The sequence below is a fragment of the Aulostomus chinensis genome, chromosome 18 (assembly GCF_037954235.1).
Source record: "Aulostomus chinensis isolate RoL2024-O1b breed Wild chromosome 18, RoL_Achi_v1.0, whole genome shotgun sequence".
NCBI lineage: Eukaryota > Metazoa > Chordata > Actinopteri > Syngnathiformes > Aulostomidae > Aulostomus > Aulostomus chinensis.
This window is the reverse complement of record NC_141337.1, coordinates 12,799,338-12,820,278: the sequence shown is the minus strand read 5'-3', so window position 1 is coordinate 12,820,278 and position 20,941 is coordinate 12,799,338. Positions and strand designations below refer to the sequence as shown.

General features: G+C 40.3%; 2 protein-coding genes across 6 annotated transcripts in view; one reads left to right on the top strand and one right to left on the bottom strand.

Moving 5' to 3' along the window:
* Positions 1-20,941, bottom strand: part of septin9a (septin 9a) — a 64,344-nt gene that overhangs the window by 11,632 nt on the left and 31,771 nt on the right. The gene's annotated exons all lie outside the window — the stretch shown is intronic.
* LOC147245224 (uncharacterized) lies at positions 11,935-15,313 on the top strand. The gene is made up of 2 exons (XM_086184189.1): positions 11,935-12,000; positions 12,995-15,313. Exon 2 carries the CDS (start codon positions 12,996-12,998, stop codon positions 14,472-14,474), a length of 1,479 nt encoding a protein of 492 aa, XP_086040315.1. The 5' UTR covers positions 11,935-12,000; position 12,995; the 3' UTR covers positions 14,475-15,313.

Genomic DNA, 20,941 nt, shown 5'->3' with positions numbered 1-20,941 from the left:
ACGTACCCTATATTTAAAATTGCTAACCCTAGCGCCTGCACATTATTTATTCTAAATAATGATTAAATATTAATTAAATTAATAATATGAAACAAAAAAGTATCATTCGTTAGAGTACTCGATTACTCAAAGAAATAATCGACAGAATACTCGATTCCAAAAATACTCGATAGTTGCAGCTCTCATGAGCACAGATGAACAAAGACTCTACAGTGGGAAACCAAGCTCACCCTAGCAGTGAATATCAATCAGCCTCAGGGGTTTTAAACCTTTTTAGTTTTGTGTCATCAGTTTCTGTAAACTATGTCATGATGTTGATATAAGAATGTCAAACTAAGACTCTAGTGTTCTGAGTCAATGGTGTTGTTTGAGAGCACATTAAAGAGTGCTGAAAGACTTGGTAACCCATTGTTAAACATCTGGATATTCTGACCATTTATCAAGCAAAGGCATTCAGTGCCTTCAACTCTTCCATGATGTCCTAGCATGAGCGCTGCAGACCAATAATGAGTCCTTAGTCAGTAAACACAGGTGTTAGGAGACAGACGGTTGGAAAATAGCCCTGTAAATGTTAAAAGCCTTTGACCTACACATGAAAATGTCCGGTCCTGGTGGCTCACCATCTGGTGGACAAGCCAAACATAGGCCAGTCAAAACACTGTCCTGACTGAAAAAAAGGAGCTCATGCCAGTTTAAATAGGGGTGAGGACAGTCCCCATACTGCATTATAGGAATATCATATTAATGCCACATTATTCGGCTTTGGTCACTGACTAAATAAAATTATTGGGTACAGGAATGATGCCGCTCATTTGTTTGTGGACTCCTGTTTTAAAGCTTTGAGTGTTGGATTCTAGCCATTACCACCCCCCCCCCCCAAAAAAAATGGGCTTTTTGTGTAAAATTATTTGAAATTGACTCAGTGTTTCACATAGCAACGATGTTGACCACATATCTAATCACCCCCTAGCTCTGCTTTCTGATAGGTTTTCTCCTGTATCAGGTCCAGATAGGGGATGGCATGAAAACAAGTTTCCTTGGTAGGAAAGCAACATCATCTCGGAAATCGGAAAGCAGAGATTGTCTCATTGGAATGGCTGTGATCCTGTTTTCAATTACATGCACAACAGAATGTTTCTTGCTTGCTTCCAGCAGTATCAGGTTGCTTTGCTCTTAGTAAATATGGCCAACCGTCTCCTATACCACAGAAGTATTTTAGAGGAGACAAAAGGGGGCAAACAATGAGTATGGAGGAGAAGGGATTGGAGTCAAAATGGTAAGATGTGGTTGACAAGAGGTAGAAGGTGGCAGGAATGTGAGGAGAAGCATGACATAAAGAGGAAACCAAAAGAAAGAGGACTGTTGAGTAGAAAAGACAGTCAGCAGCAAGGTCAAAGGACAAAGTGAGAATAATGGAGGAAGGGTGGGGAAACTGTTTAGCTGAGTTGAGTTAGGTCGAATTTGTGATTTATTCCATTTTTGCTTGTGCCATTCCTCACTAACTACACACAGGCCTCCAAAATGGGATGTAAATACAGCTGAAACCAGCTAAACACGTGCCCTTTCATTGCAGTTCTTTTCAAAAACACTGAGAATACAAAGCACTACGAAGGACACTGACTGTGTCGACTATGTTTAGTGGAGATGTGGTCAAAACCACTGAGCCATGCGCCAGCTGTCCAGGGTGTTGATCTTGACAGCGTGGCGAGCAGGTCAGAGGTCATGTTCCCAGTTTAGGTTGAAAAGGAATTGCGCTGAATAATGTCCCCTTGTTTGACCTCCTGCAAAGGGAGGAATCTAGAGAAAGAAAAACTTGGATGAATCCTAGAAATCCTTAAGATGATTTTATACAACTGGACTGTATTCATTTGTCTATTTATACTACAAATAGCCTGCCATGCTAAATTTCTCTCAAAATCCTTAAGAGAAGGGAGGGGAATGTCAGCAGAGAAATACATTTTGGGACACAGTTCTCTTTACCATGCAGTACATTGTGATAAATCTGAGCAAAAAATGTTCTACCTTTGAAAGACATAGTGTAGTCGACATTAAAATAAATTAATGCGATAATTGTTTTTGCATAACTAGATCTAACTGAAATTTAAGGAGGGTACAAAAGGTTTGTGTGGGCTGTTGTATCTAGAAACTAGTTCAGAGCTCTGATGTATGACCAGAATGTGAATGCTACTTGTTGGCCAATAAACACCTTCAAGGTCCACTACTACTGTATGTACAGTCCCTCAAAATGGGAGGCAGGGCTGTAGTGAAGCAGTAGCATTAAATCACTCCTCTACTTGTCTGGGGCACCCTGTCAAACACAGATTAATGGGCAAAACTACTAAATGGGTCGTTTACATCTTTGCTCTTGACTAAAATTGTTTTATTGGCCTCTTGTAACACATCTGCTTCTTTAGTCTTTTACTTCCTTTCCCAGAGAAAACACAGGAGCTCTCCATTTAACATGGGTGGACAAAATCAAAAATGGTTCTAAAAGGTCTTTTCCAGTTACTCCTGAACTCCTTTCCTTTTTTATGATTGATATCCCCTAAAGGACAAGATGGCACTAACAGAACTTAGAAACATCCGTAGATTGAAGGAAGTGCACAGGCCCATTACATTATTTTGGTCTGGGGTTCCACATATGCCTCCAACACAGTCAATTAGACCACATGGGTTAAGAACAGACCCAGGGGGGACAAAAACATGCAGATACAAACAACACATTTCCCACCCTGGCAGTGAATCCTCCAATAAAAGGGGGAAATTGGAGTGGTGGCAGAGCAAACATGGTCTGCTTTGTTATTGAAGTCTGAGTGTTTGTGCAGCAAGACCCAGTTCCCAGAGTCATCTGGCTCTCTGGAGATTTGTGCCCTTTGACCTCTCCAAGGTCTAACTTGCACATCATTTCACCTGACACTGAGCACTGTGTGTGTGCGTACATGTGTGTCTGACAAATATGTGTATATGTATTTCCTCTACTTATATTTTATGTATGTCATTTGTACACTTGAGGCCATTTTGTATGCTTGTATGATAACCACTTATCATGTAGCCACGGCAGCCAATCAACACTACAAGACCAACATTGTGTCCAAGTCAGTGCAAACTGTATCAACAGCAAGTGTGTCTTAGCAGCCTGTTGAGAAATGTTTGTAAATTGCTGTAATGACAGTAGAAGCCCACAGATTTGTCTAGACTGCCAGAGGAATGTGTTCTTTCTCCAAACTGGTGGTGCACAAAAGAGCTGCCGTCTTTCTAGGCTCTGCAACTGCCTCCGACACCGTGAGGCTCACAAGAACAAGTTCCCTCGACTGCAACAAATTGCTTCACAAACTTTCAATATAAAATTAAATATTTCCAGCAAGTTTTACTGAAACAAACTGAAATTTAAATCTTACAAGACAATAAGCTAATCCACAGCAAATGTTACACATTAACCCAAAAGTGGGTTTGCACAATGCCTTATTAATTGGGAACTTGACAATTATCTGAAGCTTCTGGGAAAGAGATGACAAAATGAGCGAAGTAGTTATTATTTGCCAGCTGCTCACAGACAGAACTTGTTGAAAGTCATTAGACAGAGTGTGGTTGCAAGCCAGCGTTACTCTTTATCATGGCGCACAGGTCAAAGTGTATCAGTGAAATGGTTTGCTGACAAGCGTGGGTCCTCAGTGTCAGGGGGGCTCAGGAATCTAAATTCTATCTTCATACATACCTGACCTTAGAGACATCAGTTGGAAAAACTGGAGTCAAACACATTAAACATATTTTGCAGATGAAGTTATGTGTCCTTATGCAGCAGTATCAAACACAGAACATGAGGCCATCACGTTGTACTAAAACACTTAAAAAAAAGGTTCAAATTGTAGGAATTTGAACAAGCTAGTGCCCATCCACCTCACCTAGTAATACCACTTTGCACCTTAATAGGTGATTGTCAGCCTCAGCAACATGAATGAGCTGGGGCTCTATAATCTCTCGCTGAATGTCTCAGCTACTAGGAGTGAGTTACTGTAGAATGGATGAACAGTGCCCTGCCTAGTAACCACAAGGAGAAAACTAAATTCTGTTGCTTGTAGCTGGATATCATTCATTCCAAAGATTGTGACTATGGGTGAGGATAGGATTGTAAAATCGATAGCTTAAGGAAGTTAGCATTTGCTGATTGTTGGTGTGTGAAGTACGTGCCACTAGCGTGTTCGGATCCCTCCAAATTCTGGACTGATTTCCCACAGACATTACTACAATGAACTATAACCAAGTTTGTTCAGTGTTGAGATGGGAAGGCTTTGGGTCTGCATAATCACGAGTGAACTGTTTAATGTTTGTGAACGTGCACAAACACACCATCCATCCTTACCAGCCTGAGACGTTAGACTCTTTGTCACACAATGTGTGTGTGTGTGTGTGTGTGTGTGTGTGTGTGTGATATCAAGCTTATCAGCAGCATTTATTAGCTGTGACTGACCCAGATACAGAGCTTGTGACAAAATGACTGACAATACCTTACCCGACCTAGCTTCCAAAAAATCTAATGAGTATTAAGTAACTTTATGCACAAATGTTTGACTGAAATTTCATTTTTTAATGCAAGCACTTTGGCTTCTCAGTTCTGACACAGGCAATCACAGCCTCAGTATGACAATTATTTTTAATGTCTGTACTTAACATTATACTATGACTATCACTACTACCACTACTGGTGCAACCACTACTGGGGACCTCTGCAACAACATATTGAGACCAGACCCAAGGTTATTTCAGTTTGTAGTTGTAGTGTTGACCAATCACATTTGAGCTACTTTCAACTTCTACTCCATTGGAATACCTCAAGTTGCTAACTGGACTGCATGCAGTAACAGCCAACTGAGGAGGAAGTCTTGACCCTGACACTTGCTGGTAACACTTGAAGTCCCAAGATTTTGGCCACACAGGCTATTCATAGGCGACAGGTTTACAACTGTCTTAATCAGCACAATACACATTAGGGATGCGTTGATTGCCTGGAAAGGGATTGGAATTGGATGTTTTTCAGCATTCCCAGCCTGACCGGTCAGTTACCAGTCAAGCTGCACCAAATAAGCAGAATCTGAGCAAAGTAACAAAGCTAGCAGGCAGCTGGAAAAGCAAAAGTGGCTAAGACTCGTACGCAGAGCTTGGAGCCAAAAACTAGCCTTCAGGCTCTCCTATCCGTCATTGGCTCCAGCATTCAACTGCTTTTGTTTAATAAGTAAAAAACACGTCGGACACAGCATGACACAGCATCTCATTTCAGAAGAATTTAATTTGTACCTCTTTCCAGTAGTAGAGTACTCTATTTATTTTGAGAGTAGTAAGAGAGAAAGGATCCAGTAACCTAGCGCATATGGGAAAACTGTAAGAGTAATATTTTCTGTCATTAGAAAATGAGAATCTGAAAAAAATTGGTAGTGGCATGTTGCACAAACAAAAGAATCTGCATGGGCACAGCGTACACATGTGCACAGGGACATTAGCACACCAGAAAACTAGCTAGCTATTCTGAGAATGTGCAGCATGTGGAGCTTCAGGAATGAAACCTTATCAATTTCAAATTGCCGACTTCCAGGTACATTCATGAAATATTTTGAATTTCAAAGTTATGATGCCACAACACATACATACTTTTACTACACTGATGTTTTGTGTGTCTTCATCGCACAAAGACACATAAAAATCTCACAAGATACATTAGGTAACGGTGACCTTTTCAGCATCCAATCAAACACTGGTGAAAGGCCACTGTCTGTTCTCGCCTGGCAATGCGCAGGGGCCACAACAGGGTCCTTTCAACAGCTCTGTGTGTGTAAGAATGTGTGTCTGCATGCTTTTGAGGGAAACCAGAGGCAGTTGAGTCTAAAAAGGTGAAGGCTGGTTGCTGTTTTCCATCGCTTGATATTGTCATGGTCCTTTGTTTAGTATTCCCCAGGTCAATTCTGGACCACAAAGCTGGGATGATACAATGCTGAGGCTCAGCTTTATTCCTGCAGCTGCCACATTGCCGGATAAGCTCACACAACTGTCTCACCACTAAATCACAGACAGCTAAAACACAGAGATACTTCAGCAGTAAAAAGGTGAATAAAATTGCATGGAGAACAAAAAGGCCAAATATGAAACCTTGCATCTCCTGGGAAAAAGTTCCACCTTCATTTTAATTAAGAAAATGAATGAAAGCATTCCTCTGCATTTAGGTTGGAGTTAACAGTTCATAACACACACACACACACACACACACACACACACACACACACACACACACACACACACACTGACTTGTTCATGAATTATCACGCTGCGCTTGAGAAAGGACCATTTTTAGATCGCATAGCAAGTACTCAGAGGTGTGTGTGTTGCAGCAAAGACTGCCTGATTCCAAAGCTTGTCACATAACAGACACACAAAACATTTAGGTGATGAATGACAGGGGGTATGAAAAACCTAAACAATGGCAATTATGGCCACTCACACCCACATATATGGAAACAACTTGCCACAGTGCAGTGTGACGACAAAAAAAGTTTCTCACCTGAACATAAGGATATTTTACACAGCATTTTAAAACAACTGGTGCATATTAAGCCAGACACTGGAACACAAACAGAAATAGTTGGACCGTTTTACAGCTGAGCTCCTCAATCCTGCAGAGAAAGTTATCGGAGTCTATGAAAATGACACAAAACCCCATGTGCTCCTCCAGTGACAAAGATCATCCAAAAAACAAAACAAAAAGGGGAACAAACATTTATTCCCTATGCTTCCAACTGCTCTACACTCACACATAAACCATGCACGCACATTTTCTCCCACTATGCAGAACACTCACCGTGTGTCAAGTTTATATGTGTGTGAGTCGTTCCCTGCCGAATTGCAGTACACTAGTGAGAGGCCAAACTCTGCTGTAACTGTGGAAGCTCCCGCCCTGCCCCTCCCACCCATGCTGATCATATGACCCTAGATGCAAAGCAACAGGAGACGCCCACTTCCTTTGGCTACACCCCCTAGCCGCTTAAAGAAATAAAAAAACACTACTGAAAAGGGATCTTTAATGGTCAAGTGAGTCTTAAAGAAGAGTGCTTGTATATTTATCATCGTTTAAAAATAGCATAATAGGGAAAAAGTACCATAGTGTAGGAAGTTGATGAAGTCTTCCAGAGGGAAAAAGATTAAGCCTGTGTGTGCGCTTATCTAAAGTGAGCCTGACTACAACCTTCGGGCAACTGAAGGTCCCTTTTCTAAGCACTGTGGAGAATTTACAACGCTAATTACCTGCCCTGACCCTCTCGTCTGCTCCTCAGGCTCTGCATTCAACACATCCCACTCATTCTTCTCACAAAAACCAGAAACTCAACACATCAAACTACTGAGATTCTCTAAAACAATGCATGTGTTTGTCCTCTCTTCTACTTTTAGTTGTGGAGACACAAACCAACCCTAACTGCATCAGCACCTTTGGGTTATCTAAATCAGATTTATTATGCAATATGTCAAACACAATGTCTAACTTGGATTTTTTTCACAAGTACATATTTTCAGTTATCAATGATCAAGTCTAGAAATCATTCTGTGTTGCAGAGGATTTTCAAACAACAAAAGCAACAGTATTAGCATAATTTAAAAAATATCGTAATTGTCCCAAATAAGCACGGACGGTTGAAAGTATTTGTAATCCTTAAAAAAAAAACAAAAAAACAGGTCTGTAAATTAATAACTATTTCCAACTGCAATATATAACAAAAAAAGCCTGACAGTTTAACGTTGGAACTTAGAATTACCGCCTTACGGTTGTATGCTTCCGTCCTACCTGTCAAGATGCAGTTAAAATCTATGTCTGTTGGAAGACTTTGAAGGAACTTAATAAAAGGTTTTATCAGTTGAGTTACGGCTCTGATTAATTTACGGACTTTTTTGTAAAATTGGAACATATATAAACAAAAATGGACAGACAACTTGAAAACAGTATTTGTAGCTGGACAAGAATGCACAACCTAAAGACATACCATCACCAGTAGGACTTTAACAAACAACGATTTTCTTTCATGATTAAACTTACGATTTTTGCCATGATTAATCAAATCTTTTGGGCTATAAAATGTTGAGAATGTTTTTCACGATTTCATCGACACTGACATGTTCAAATTGCTTCTTTTGTCCATCCAACAGTCAAGTAGCAGATCTTTAAATCTAAAGAGTCCGAAACCAGAAAAATGTTTGACATCTTTGCTTGGAAAAAAGACTGAAATGATCATTCTTTTATCAATAAAGTTTGCTATTAATTTCATACCAATCAACTACTCACTTTTAAGAGCTCTAGTCAATTTCTAGGAAATATGATAAAAGAAAACTGCAGTTTAAAAAGTTGCTGCATGTTTGTTTGATATTCAGAAAAGTCATACCTTCACTTATTTTCAAGCTTAGAGCGAACCAATTACTTTGGCTGATTACTGTTCTTATATGTATATTTGTGAGATTAAAGAGGAGAGGAAACAGCTGTCTTCAGCCTCACAGGAAGTGTAATTATACACCAGTGCAGGGGCTTGAGTGCAACCTTACTGCCACATGAGCGAGCGAGCGAGCGAGCATGCGGACCCCCCCCCCCCACACACACACACAAAAAGACAAGTGCGGGGCAGCGCCTGCATTCTTTGAGATGAAGAATCATCATGTTCCTGAAACAACAAGCACAACATGCAGGACAGATGGATTTTTTTTTTTCATGACAAAGATGTAGCTGCCAAGATAAACCTCCTTATCCCTGTACACTCTGGCACCTCGTCAAACGTGAAGCATCCTTACCCCTCAAAGTTCTGAACCAAACCAACATAAATGCACAACGTACAAAATCCCAGACACACAAACACATATGGTATGGTAAAGCTGATCAAAACTTGGTCTTACCAAATATGGAGGCAAAATAAACCCTTGTTGTTCTTAGTTTTACAATGTGAGAAATCTCCCCCTAAGTTAGGGCCCCCCTGTCTTATAACCGCTCTTTCCGCGCCTTCTCTGTTTTCATCTCCCTCTCACTGAATCTCTGCCCCTTCAATAAAACCCTGGGCTTCAACATGAGATACTAAAATGTGGATAAACCTGACAAGGGTTACTAGTTTTTTTCGGAGAAATAATACAGGGGGTTGCTAGCCTCTGCTTATCTAAATCATTTCTCTAATTTGGTTTCTACCAATAGTTTTTCATGGTGTTTTTACTAATCTAACTGATGCAGCCATGATGATAATGATATTAAACAAACACAACATTTATCCTGCCATTCATCTTTACAAACCAGATAAAGCAAACCAAAGTACTGCGAATCCAACAAGATCAAGACTAAATACAGAGCACTAAATATCTATAAATGGAGGAAGCCTAGTGCAACATGGTCTTCATTAAAACGGCAAATAACATAAAAAATAAAATGAAGAACAATAGAATATCTTATTTAGTAAATACAGCAGCTGATTAAAGTTGCAGCCATCTGGTTAGCAATGGCAAATATACAGGCTTTGAGTATATTGCCAGACATCTTCTTACAGAACGTTATCGATACACTGGTGCCGAATAGCAATATTCTTATTAAAACAGCTTGGGTTGTCAACTGGTTCATCCATTGTCATTTTGAAAAATGTTTTTATTGTGTGTGCTGAAGAGCTAATTCTTCTAAGCTCTTCCTTAAATTGTCATCTCAGTTGTTCAGTTTTGGGAAACCACAACGCAGTGATTAAATTCCTGATCCCTGCCTTTTAAGGGGTATGTTGTCTTTTCATTTATACACACGCCAGATTGTCTTGAAATACATTGATTGTTGTAGAAATGCTGTATTGTGATACAATTGTGTCGTGGGTTACTTTGTGATTCCCTCACCTACGTATGCTACAGCTCCACCATGCTACAGTGATGCGCTAGCGCTTGGCAAAGTGGTATTATGAGACACATTGGCACTAGTTTTTATAGGCTAAAAATTATCCCCTTACTAATTATGCCTTTAAAGACAAATGTCACAAGTTAGCACTTGGAATCTCTTTCCTCAATACAAAAAGTTTTTAAACCCTTTTTTACTATTTTTAGGGTTTTGGGTTTTTTTTTTGGTGGAATTTTTAACCTTCTCTCTGGTGCTCCTCAAAAGCTCAGTGTAAAACTACTGTCCCTGTCAACTGACATGCGCATGTCAGCACAGGCTTCACTTTAATCCATGTCAACATAGTATGTAAACTGAGACATTACTTTAATACTCCAGAAATGGCCTTTTGCAAGAGGGGGAAAAAAAAAAAATCACCAATCCCCCCCCCCCCCCTGTATCTCCTTAAACATGCTGACTCCCTAGTGAACCCTGCACACAATGTGAGCCAACCATCAGTTGTTAAAGATGACATTACTTAGCACGCAACTTTTATTACTGAGTCCCAGCTCTGCTGGGGACATGGCCTTCTCTTAGAAAAAATGATCTTCATTTTGAGGAGATAGGGGAAGTTGTGACAGAATGTCAACGGTGGGGGCTGATAATTCTGCGCTGTGCAAATCCAAGATGGTGTCATGTATTGGCAGGCAGAGTATGGGGCTGTCTGGCTGACCCCGTGATAGCATTCCTAGCAGCTGTCCAAGGCCTTTCATGACACAGATACATGATGGAAAGAAGCATGACTCATTGAGTGCATTTTCATTGGCTGGGATTAATCCTCTATGGAAAGTGCAGAGCGAGGTGTACGTAATGTAAATCATTTATCAAAGAGAAGACCAGGAGACATCTTGTGCACTGAAAGTTCTACTAAAACTGGAACACAATGGGATGAAGTGCTTTGGTAGTGGTGAGAGATGGAAGGATAGGCTGACGGATTCAACATCCTGTTACCAAAATCAACTTATAAAAAAAAAAGAAAGAAACTTTATTGAAAAAATTAACAGTATGTGTTGAGGCTTCAGAGAACACAAAAAAAACCCTGCACTTGTTCTGCCCATGTGAATGATGTGGGAGGTGAGCACAGACAAACAAAATGTCCCCTTGGTGTGTGTTTTATGACTGTTTCTGCCTTTCCCAAGTGGGATACCAAAGCTGACTCACACGATATTAAGACAAACTCAAGTGTCTGATGTGTTACACGAACCCAGCTCCCTGGGAAAAGCGGAAGCACTTCCTTGGTCAAAAAGATAAAGTGTAAACATCTACATGAGGCACTGTTGGCGCATTGTTGGTTCACAACAGCTTCCCATGGCATTTAATCTTCAGACACGAACACAGCAAAAGACCTAAAATGCTGTTTAGAATGTCTCTAACAGGAAAAGGCTGAAGTAGAAAGGCTGCACAAGCTCCAGGCCCAATACTCTACAGGTGTAAGGCCAACTACCTGTGTAACAGCACCTCCTGCTGGTGACTGGTAGAGTTGCAGCAGTGATGACCAGGCCAGTGAAGCGTCATAGTTAAACTAAACTATTCCTACTTCTACAGACTGTTGAGGACAAAGCAAAATAAAATCAAAGTAGATACCAATAACACACCAGCACAGTGGGGATCAGGGCAGTGTTCCTACCAGTCCAATATTAGTTTGTCTAATTTTGACAGTGTGGGGAATTAGACCTTATTTAAAGTCATAAACTGATGTATGGTCACTTGTTCAGTAAAGGTTCAGTCTTAATCTTTTCAGCAATCTGCAATCAAAATTTGTGAAACACACTTTTCTGACTACATTTTTATGGTTGAACTTTCAAATGGAATTCACACAAAATCAGAAGTGGATGAAGTACTTGGGAATCATTTTCTTAAGGAAAAGTATTTCATACAGCTTTTACTAGAGTCAGTGTTACACTGGACATCTATAGATGGATAAAATGTTTTCAAGCCAGTTGCATTACTTACGGTGCATTACTTCCTCCTACCGAGGTTCTTGATAGCTTAGTTTCGTTTTCAAGTAAACAGTAACCTAGAGCCAGCTAAACCTGCTCTCACACAGACACACAAAGGAGATGCATAACAGCCTCAGATCCATTCAGGTGAGCTTCATGGTTTTCCCACTTGACTAATTTGACTTTAATTACAGATTTCTCTGCTAAACATAAAATTGTATTTTATTATTTGTTTAGCTGTTTTGATTATTTTGTCTAACTGCTCTGAAAATTGTGTCGAGTCACAAATATACTCTTTCATTAAGCATAGAGATGTCCAGGCTAACTGGTTTTTATCAGTAACTTATGGTTAAAGTAACTCTTTAACCATTAATTAAGGTTTTAACAGGATAATGCTCATGATTAAATGGTTTAAGGTTTGCATCATGGTAGAGACGCAGCCAACGACACTTCAGGTGCATGGCCATATTTTACAGATTAAGAATAAGATACTGGATTATACTATTATCGATAATCATAATTATAATAATTTATATCACTCCTTTCAAAGATCCAAAGCCGCTTCTTTGAAACTGAAAATAAACACAGTGGGTTCTCTGCAATTTTGAGTATATGCTGCAGTCAAGAGTAATACTGAGCTGTTACTCCTTTATAACAACTAGGGAGCCCCTCAACAAGCTAACAACTATGAGGCAGGTGGACAATCTCCATTTATCAGATACAGGTGACTAAAGTAATCAGATATGCTAACAAAATGCTATTATTGCACAATGGTACAATGATAGAGCTGAATGGCGTAGGATTGCTTCAATACTATCCACTACTGAGTAAAGATGTTGTCATTTAATGTTACATTTAAATAGATGAGGGGTACAATTCCAAGTTTAGTAGTTGAAACAGACAATTTAAGTTAAAATGTTAGCAAACCAACGGGACCCTGTACTCAATCACCCCCCCTGCACTTTTAAGAAGTACCATTCAGGATGAATCATTTAAGTGTATATTGGTAAGGTACTATTAAACACTTTTTAACAACACCCAATCCTAGTCATCAGAAAAATACAAATGTATCAGTTTTGACAATTATATACAATGTGGATGAATAATGCATAATTGATAACTTTTTATATTTTCGATGCAGGATGAAGATGCCAGTAGGAGTTGTGAGATGCTTTTTGGCTCTGTTGCTTGCCATCAAGTCCGTGACTGCTTTTAAAAAGCTAAATTCAATCAAAGACTTAGAGGAACTCAACTTTGCTGAGTCTGTGCCCAAGCACAGTCTTGTGCTGCTGCACTGGTTTGCCAACACGATTGATATCGACAACAACAACAACATATTGCTGACCTTTGACCCCAACACACAAGATTATGGCTCACATCATTATGGAAACTATGAGAGACTATTCAACCCACGGTACAGGGGAAATAACAGATTCCAGTACTACACAGTTGGCAATCTCAATCAAGACAGATTCAATCAACTCCCATCCTATGTCGTTCGTCCCCCAACGGGTTACAGAGGACATAACAGGGACCGGATCATATTCAGCGTCAGGGAGAGGAACACAGGACATCAATCATTGCAGATAATAGATGAAGTGTTCCTCACGCAGCATTTTGAAGCTTCACATGAGGGGAACCGTTATGATCCAGCCCATACATACCAGGTTACTACCAACCTCCTTCAACAGATCAGAGAGTTTGCTGTCGGAGAAACCCAAACAAACACACTGCAAGAGCTCAGAGAGGACTTCGGATGTGATTATGCAGACATTGATGATTGGCAGTTAAAGTCCCTCGAAATCAAATGGGGTGACCTTGCTTGTCTTGTACTGTTTCTATGTATTGTGGAAAAGTACTCCTCTAACCTACTAAACAAACCACAGACAGCAGCGAGACGAAATACACAACAGGATTTCACATGCAACATTCCAGAGGACAGAAACAATCATGTTGGGATTGAATTTTCCTTGCAAGAGTGCTTACTTCCAGACCAGATTAAACTTGAAGTGGGGACTGGCACAAATGGAAAAGCCAGGATTCGTTGGCAAAATGTTCCACTGTATCGACGAAAGGAAGGTACCGTGATGGTAGTGCTTTTCAAGAACAACAAGGATCAGGAATCCAGGTTTTCTCAAGTGATCAAGAATGAATCAGGCAGTTGCAACACCTCAGTACTCCTGAGTGAAGGCCTTCAGGCCCGGCTGCACAAGGCTAGGACGTGGTACTGCCTCTGCACTGTGGTTGGAGAAGAGATATGCAGGGGTAATGAGTTCCATAGTCCAGACATAGTCAAGATAACAGGCTACAATGCAAGGTTACAGCTGTTTGTAAAAGATGGTAAGGCATGTGCTCGCTTATACGTGAGCAAGTCTTTCACAGAGTGGAAGTCAGAATTCAACATGTCTTGGGTTGGATTCTACGCCAGCGAAGATAAGACCACGAATGATTATGATTGGTGGCAGTGGCAGTGGGCAACTAAATTCACACCATCTGCTCATTTTGATAACGTTTATCATGTGTATGAGTATCACTCAGGTATGACAATTGCCCCGGGGATCCAAGCACGCTTTATACTCAGGGATGACATAGTAAAGGCACACACTCCAAGCTGGAGATAGGGTTGTGCCAAGATCAAATCATCTTAAGATTAAGAATTTTTCATCTTGTCACTTTTGTGTTGCTATATATGAATTCTACTATTTCAACATTATTTTCTCTTTAATAGGTGAATGATTATTGTGCTTGTATTTTAACAGGAATTTTTGTACTTTAAATATTATTCTTATTTTACCAGCCAACATCAGTAGTATGTTTTTTTGTATTTGATAATTCCTTTTTTGGAGCAATGTTTGCAAAGCTTAAAAGGCTGTACTACACTGAATTCCATCCATCTGCCTGGACTGGGCCTAATGAAAGGAAACCATAATAGAGGAGCAACTGCGCGCACGCACGCACACACACACACACACACACACACACACACACACACACACACACTCTTTCTCTCTAAAGGGCTTGAGAGGCTTCAGACCACCCAACTGACCATTCGGATTTATTTCATTCTGGAAAAATAAGCATAAACCTCTGATCCTCAGTATATAAATCAGAGGGTTTATTTAACACAGTGAAGTTCAAAGGGCTGTGTCACCAAATACACACCCTTGAGCTTTGTACACAATAATCATTTTTTGCTTAGAAATAGTAGCACTGAACAAAAATTGCTTTTGTTGTTGATCATAATGCACTACTTTGGCATCATCAAAAGCCAAAGTTTCATCAATGCAACAATTTCATGCTTGAGCATGTCTAATCAAATAGTGATGACTCACTGCTGATCGTTCAGTCTGAGAGAGCTGTAGAGAGAAGAAACTGCTCTGATTTGTAGATGAAAACAATTCCAGCCTTCACCAACAATATATGTATTTGCTCCAAGTTTTGTATTTCTCTATTGTTGAAATGTGTCTTTATTAAAATGCATTTTATCAAATCACTGTCAGTAGTTTCATTTGAAGTACACAAAAGGTTGATTTTTTCCTCCTCTGTACAGAGGAAAAACCAACAGTCGGTTGTTGGGCCACCTTGAACTGCTAAAACAGCTTCAGCATTTTTTGGCTCTCAACCTCTGCTAGAGGAATGAAAACTATTCCTCAAAGATATTCCCTCATTTGGTGTTTTGATGATGGTGGCACTGCGCTGCACTGCAGGTCAGTCTAACTGAATTATGACCTGGGGGCTGAGAAGGCCACAGCAAATGACACACATCATTCTCGTACCTTGCAGGGTCCCTTCGCACTCTATAGCTGGTGGCATCGTTTCTCCATTCAGGTTTTTCCTTTGAATTTTCCACTCGAGCGGATGTCACATGCAAAACACCTCCCACACACACACTGAAACGATTCATTATCAAGACCATCCCATGTGACATGCACAAGTCCATGTTTGAAGCTAGTTTCCAGAAGGGCCCATGAAAAGGCCTTTATGTTTGTGGAACAGAAATGAATGCTTTTTATTTGCTGAAATATTATTCAGAGGGCCGACACATGACCCAACAGGTCATAAGATAATGAGTCATCAAAATTCAGCTCGAAGAAAATGATTAGACACAGATCAAGTGTTTGTTTAGCTTTTTGAAGGTGTATGCTAGAAGCCACTTATCAGAACACTTCTCCTTCCGCTACATGAGTGGTTACTTAGCACTGTTTTAGCAACAACACACTAACTTCTGACAGAACAGCCCCATCAATCAACCATCCATCCATCCATCCATCCTTTCTCTATACTGCTTATCCATTACAGGCTGCGGGGGGCTGAAGCCTATCCCAGCTGCCTTTGGGCGAGAGGCAGGGTTCACCCTGGACAGGTCACCAGGGTAGGTGGTCCTGCCACCTGCAGCATAGCGGAGTTTACATTGAGTCAGTGTTGGCATCTAGTGGTTGAGGGAATAATACAAAAAGGTACAGGCTGTACCTTAGTGTTCAGCAGTCTCGATCACTGCAAAGCCCATATGTGCAACTTCCTACTGTCACTTAAACTGTTACTTCGTTAAACAATGTTAATTGGGAAAACTATTTTTCCTTTAAAATTAAAATTTCCTCTAGCCTTTACAAATTGCACCTTTTAACAGGTTCAACTTTCCATTCAAGCCATGACCCACGATCTACTGATTTAAAGGGCTATAAATTCCCAACATGTTAAGTAATTTAATGTGCATCCATCCTTATGGAATAATATCAATTCATTACACAGATGCTCAGAGGAGAAGTGCCAAGGGTTAACAGTCTTTAAATAGATTCTTAATCCTCTTGCAAAGCTGTGTTGGGGGCTGCATTCTTGTGGTGTGTTAGCTATCGGAAGCAGTGAGAAGACTAAATACTATCTATTAAAAAATCTTCTTTGAAGGTTTATGGTGAATGCTAAAAGATCTTCTGCCTGGAATTTGCATCAAGCTGGTGCCATTCATCTGTGTCACTTCAGTAGATAACAGGCCTGCATTTTTAACAGGTCTGGAATACATACACACTATCCTAATGGCCCAGTTCTGTTTTAAAGCATTTCTTCACCTCATTTAAAGCACTTTGCAGGGTGTCCGTGTGAAAGGTTCTTTATTTTGCCACATCTTGTTATGCTGAACCTTGCCAAGCTAATGTGCACACGGGCTGTCACAAGAACATACCTCTAAGTACGCTGTGTAACTCATAAAACTACACTTAATTGTATAAGGATCCCAGTTCGTTACAGATGTATACTCCTCAAATCAATCATTGCAATTTATTCAATAAGCCTACGCATTAAAGTGCCTTTCCTCAGACACTGAATTTACATTTATACTGGTATGCTGTGACATTTTACCTCAAACACAATACTGCAACTTCTGCCGTTTTAATATTCTAGTTAACCATTTTTTGATTTTGATATTTTGTTTAATTGTGTGGAACTGATGTACGCATTTAAAAAGGTTAGCCAAAATACTCGAGCAATAATAGAAATAGGACAAATCCCCCATCCAAACAAGTAAGCACAGACCACAAGAATCCTCCCAAAAACCCCCCCAATAAACTCAGCTTAATTTCTCAAATATATCCAACATACTTGATGTAAATACACACACACACAAAAACCCAAATCAGTGCACAAATGTAATGTCCTTCATGTTACTATGAGAATGTAAAAATGTCCTTGACTCATTATGAAACTGTGGTTGAATGTTACAGTCCGATTAATGGGAAACACTGATTCTTGCATACTTTCTCCATTCTTCCTCCTTCTTCCCTTCTACCCACGAACCCTCCATTGTAGTCTAGCTTCTCCCCAAGCTTCTTTCTTGTGAGGGCATGCTCCCTTCACATGCATGGCTAAGCAAGAAGGTGGTAATCTGAGCCAAATGTGGTAAAATTTGAGATGGAATCCTCTCACTCTCCTTTGCTTATGTCCACAACTCTGACACAAGACCACATTTCAGATATTTTGCAAATTTTGTCAACGAATGTCTAAGAATCTTTCATTATATTCAAGAAAAGGGAGAAATAACAGTAAATACCCAGCAAAGGAATGGCAGCAAGTAGACAGCATCAGAGACAGTCAACACACTGCATAAAAAGTGGAAATTGGAGGCTTTCTATTTTTACGTAGAATGTTTTATGGCCTCCAGATTTGGAATGCATCACCTCCCAGCCGCCTACGCCTGGATACTACACAACAAGTTACTAACCAATGAGCACAACTGTCCTTAAACTGCTGTGCTAAAACAAACACACACACACACACACACACACACACAGGAAGATGAGTTGTTTGAATGTGATAACAGAGAGGGAGAAAAACAGCACAAACACACAACCTGTAATTGGAGACTTAAGATGCCACAGTGTGTTCACTAACACAAAGAAGCACAAATCTCCTCCTTCCAGGACGTGAACGCAGCACCAGCCAACTTGTAAAACACACATTAAAACCCAAATAATGAAATTGCTACACAACATCTCCTTGATTCCCAGCATGCACGTGCAGCTCTACAAAGCCAAATTATGAAAACAAGACAAAGCCACAACAGCCTGCAATTCATCACACCCCACAGTAACTGATATACAGATGGAATAAACACACTTTTGGACAAATTAAGGCCTGATGGAATCATACCAGGATTTCTGCCTGAAAGCACAAAGTTTGCCCAGAGGGTGGTGCTAAAACACAGGTCATAGGGTCACTGTGAAATTTAGTTTGTGTTGCGATCCAGCTGTTTGTCAGGGTCTTTTGTCTGTGTATTTAAGAGGTGGATAGGGTGAGGGTTTCAACTTTATTCTGGGCACCTTTTCATAACCGTTATGGTACCACTGATTCGTGGGGGTCACCCTCTTTTAGACACAGCACCAACTAGCCAATCTGGACACGCTCTTGAGAAAATGCTGCTCGATTTTAGACTACAAAGTTAAGCAAGTCTACATCTTATGAACCTTTAACGAGGCACGACTGAATTATTTATGGGGCATTCAACAGTCGTATTGTACCACGACTAGAACAGTTTAAGGGAGCTGCTTCATGTTCCTCCTTTAACCTCAAAATCGTAGTTCAAGCTACTCCAAAAACATTTGATGCTCGGTTTGAGATTGACATCATCTTTGCACCACATGTCTGGCAACTTTGTAAGCAGTAGTTATAACCTCTTTCTTTTTGCATTTCTCATCATGTACTGATTCAAAGAGAGTAAAGCACAGCTACATCACCATGTACAGTAAGTCCAGTGGCTGATTAAGAAGTGAGCTGGGCGATTCAGTGGCTTGACTGTATGAGTTCACATTTCTGGGCTGTCGAGGGACCAGACCTGGGATTCTCATCATCGCCCTCCCTGACCTACATTCACTGCAAGCTGGGACTGAAACCCTCACAAATAGTCCTACTTCTGCTGTTTCTGGCTGGTAATTTTCAAATTAGGTAGACTAAAAAAAAAACAAACAACAAACAACCTTCACCGCTTGAATATAAAATAAAATCAGTCAATATAAATTCATAGACACTTCAGTTCTAGACATTTAAGTGCTTAGTTTAAAATACACAACAAGCCAAAACTCAGGACAAAATTAATGTTATTTCTTAATTTTCATGACTGTTTACATTGTAGATTGTCACTGAAGGCATCAAAACTATGAATGAACACGTATGGAATTACGTATTCAACAAAAAAAGTGTGAAATAACTCAAAACGTGTTTTATTTTTTTAGATTCTTCAAAACAGGCTTGATTTAAGTTTTGCACACTCTTAGCATTCTCTCCATGAGCTTCATGAGGTCGTCACCTGAAATGGTTTTCAACAGTCTTGAAGGAGTTCCCGGAGATGCTGAGCCCCTGTTGGCTCTTTTGCCTTCACTTTGCGGTCCATCTCATCCCAAACCTTCTTGATTGGGTTTAGGTCAGGTGACTGTGGAGGCCAGGTCATCTGGTGAAGCCTCCATCACTCTCCTTCTTGGTCTAATAGCCCTCACATAGCCTGGAGGTGTGTTTTGGGGGTCATTGTACTTGAGAGATAAATGATGGTCCAACTAAATGCAAACCGGATGGGATGGCGTGTTGCTGCAGGATGCTGTGGTAGCCTTGCTGGTTCAGTGGGCCTAGAATTTTGGATAAATCCCCAACAGTGTCCCCAGCAAAGCACCCCCACACCATCACACGTCCTCCTCCATGCTTCACGGTGGGAACCGTGCATGTAGAGACCATCGTTCACCTTTTCTACATCACACAAAGACACGGCAGGTGGAACCAAAAATCTGCGATTTGGACTCAACAGGCCAGAGCACGGATGTCCACTGGTCCAATGTCCATTCCTCGTGTTTCGTGGCCCAAACAAATTTCTTCTGCTTGTTGCTTTTCATTAGTAGTGGTTTCTAAGCGGCTATTTGACCATAAACACCTGATTGGTGCAGTCTCCTCTGAACAGTTGATGTAGAGATGTGTCTGCTCCTAGGACTCTATGTGGCTCTAGTCTGAGGTGCTGTTAACTTGTGATTTCTGAGGCTGGATGAACTCACCCTCAGCAGCAGAGGACTTCCTTTATCGAGGCGGTCCTCATGTGAGCCAGTTTCACCGTAATTCATAAAATAAATTCCAACAGTAGTCAAACAGGGCTCTCAGCTGAGTACCAACCTGACTTCTGTACAACACAACTGATGGTCCCAACCCCATTAAGAAGGCAAGACATTCCACAAATGAACCCTGACAAAGCAAACCTGAGAAGCGAGAACCATTTCAGGAGATGACATCATGAAGCTCACTGAGAGAAGCTTTGTAGCTGTCAACAAAGCAATGGGTGGCTACTTTGAGGAATCTAAAATATAAAACAAATTTAGAAAAAACATAATAGGGTCTTTAGGCAGACCCTAATTAGTTAACATTCATTTTTCAATGTTTTTTTTTCAACATTTTTTCTTCGCTACATAATTCAATATATCTTGCTTTATATATTTGATGCCTTCAGTAAGTATCTACAATGTAGAAAGATGTAAAAAAAAAAAAAAAAATTGAATGACAAGGTGTGTCCAATTTGTGAGTGGTAGTGTGTATATAAAAAAAATTATGAAAGGCCTAAAACAGGGCT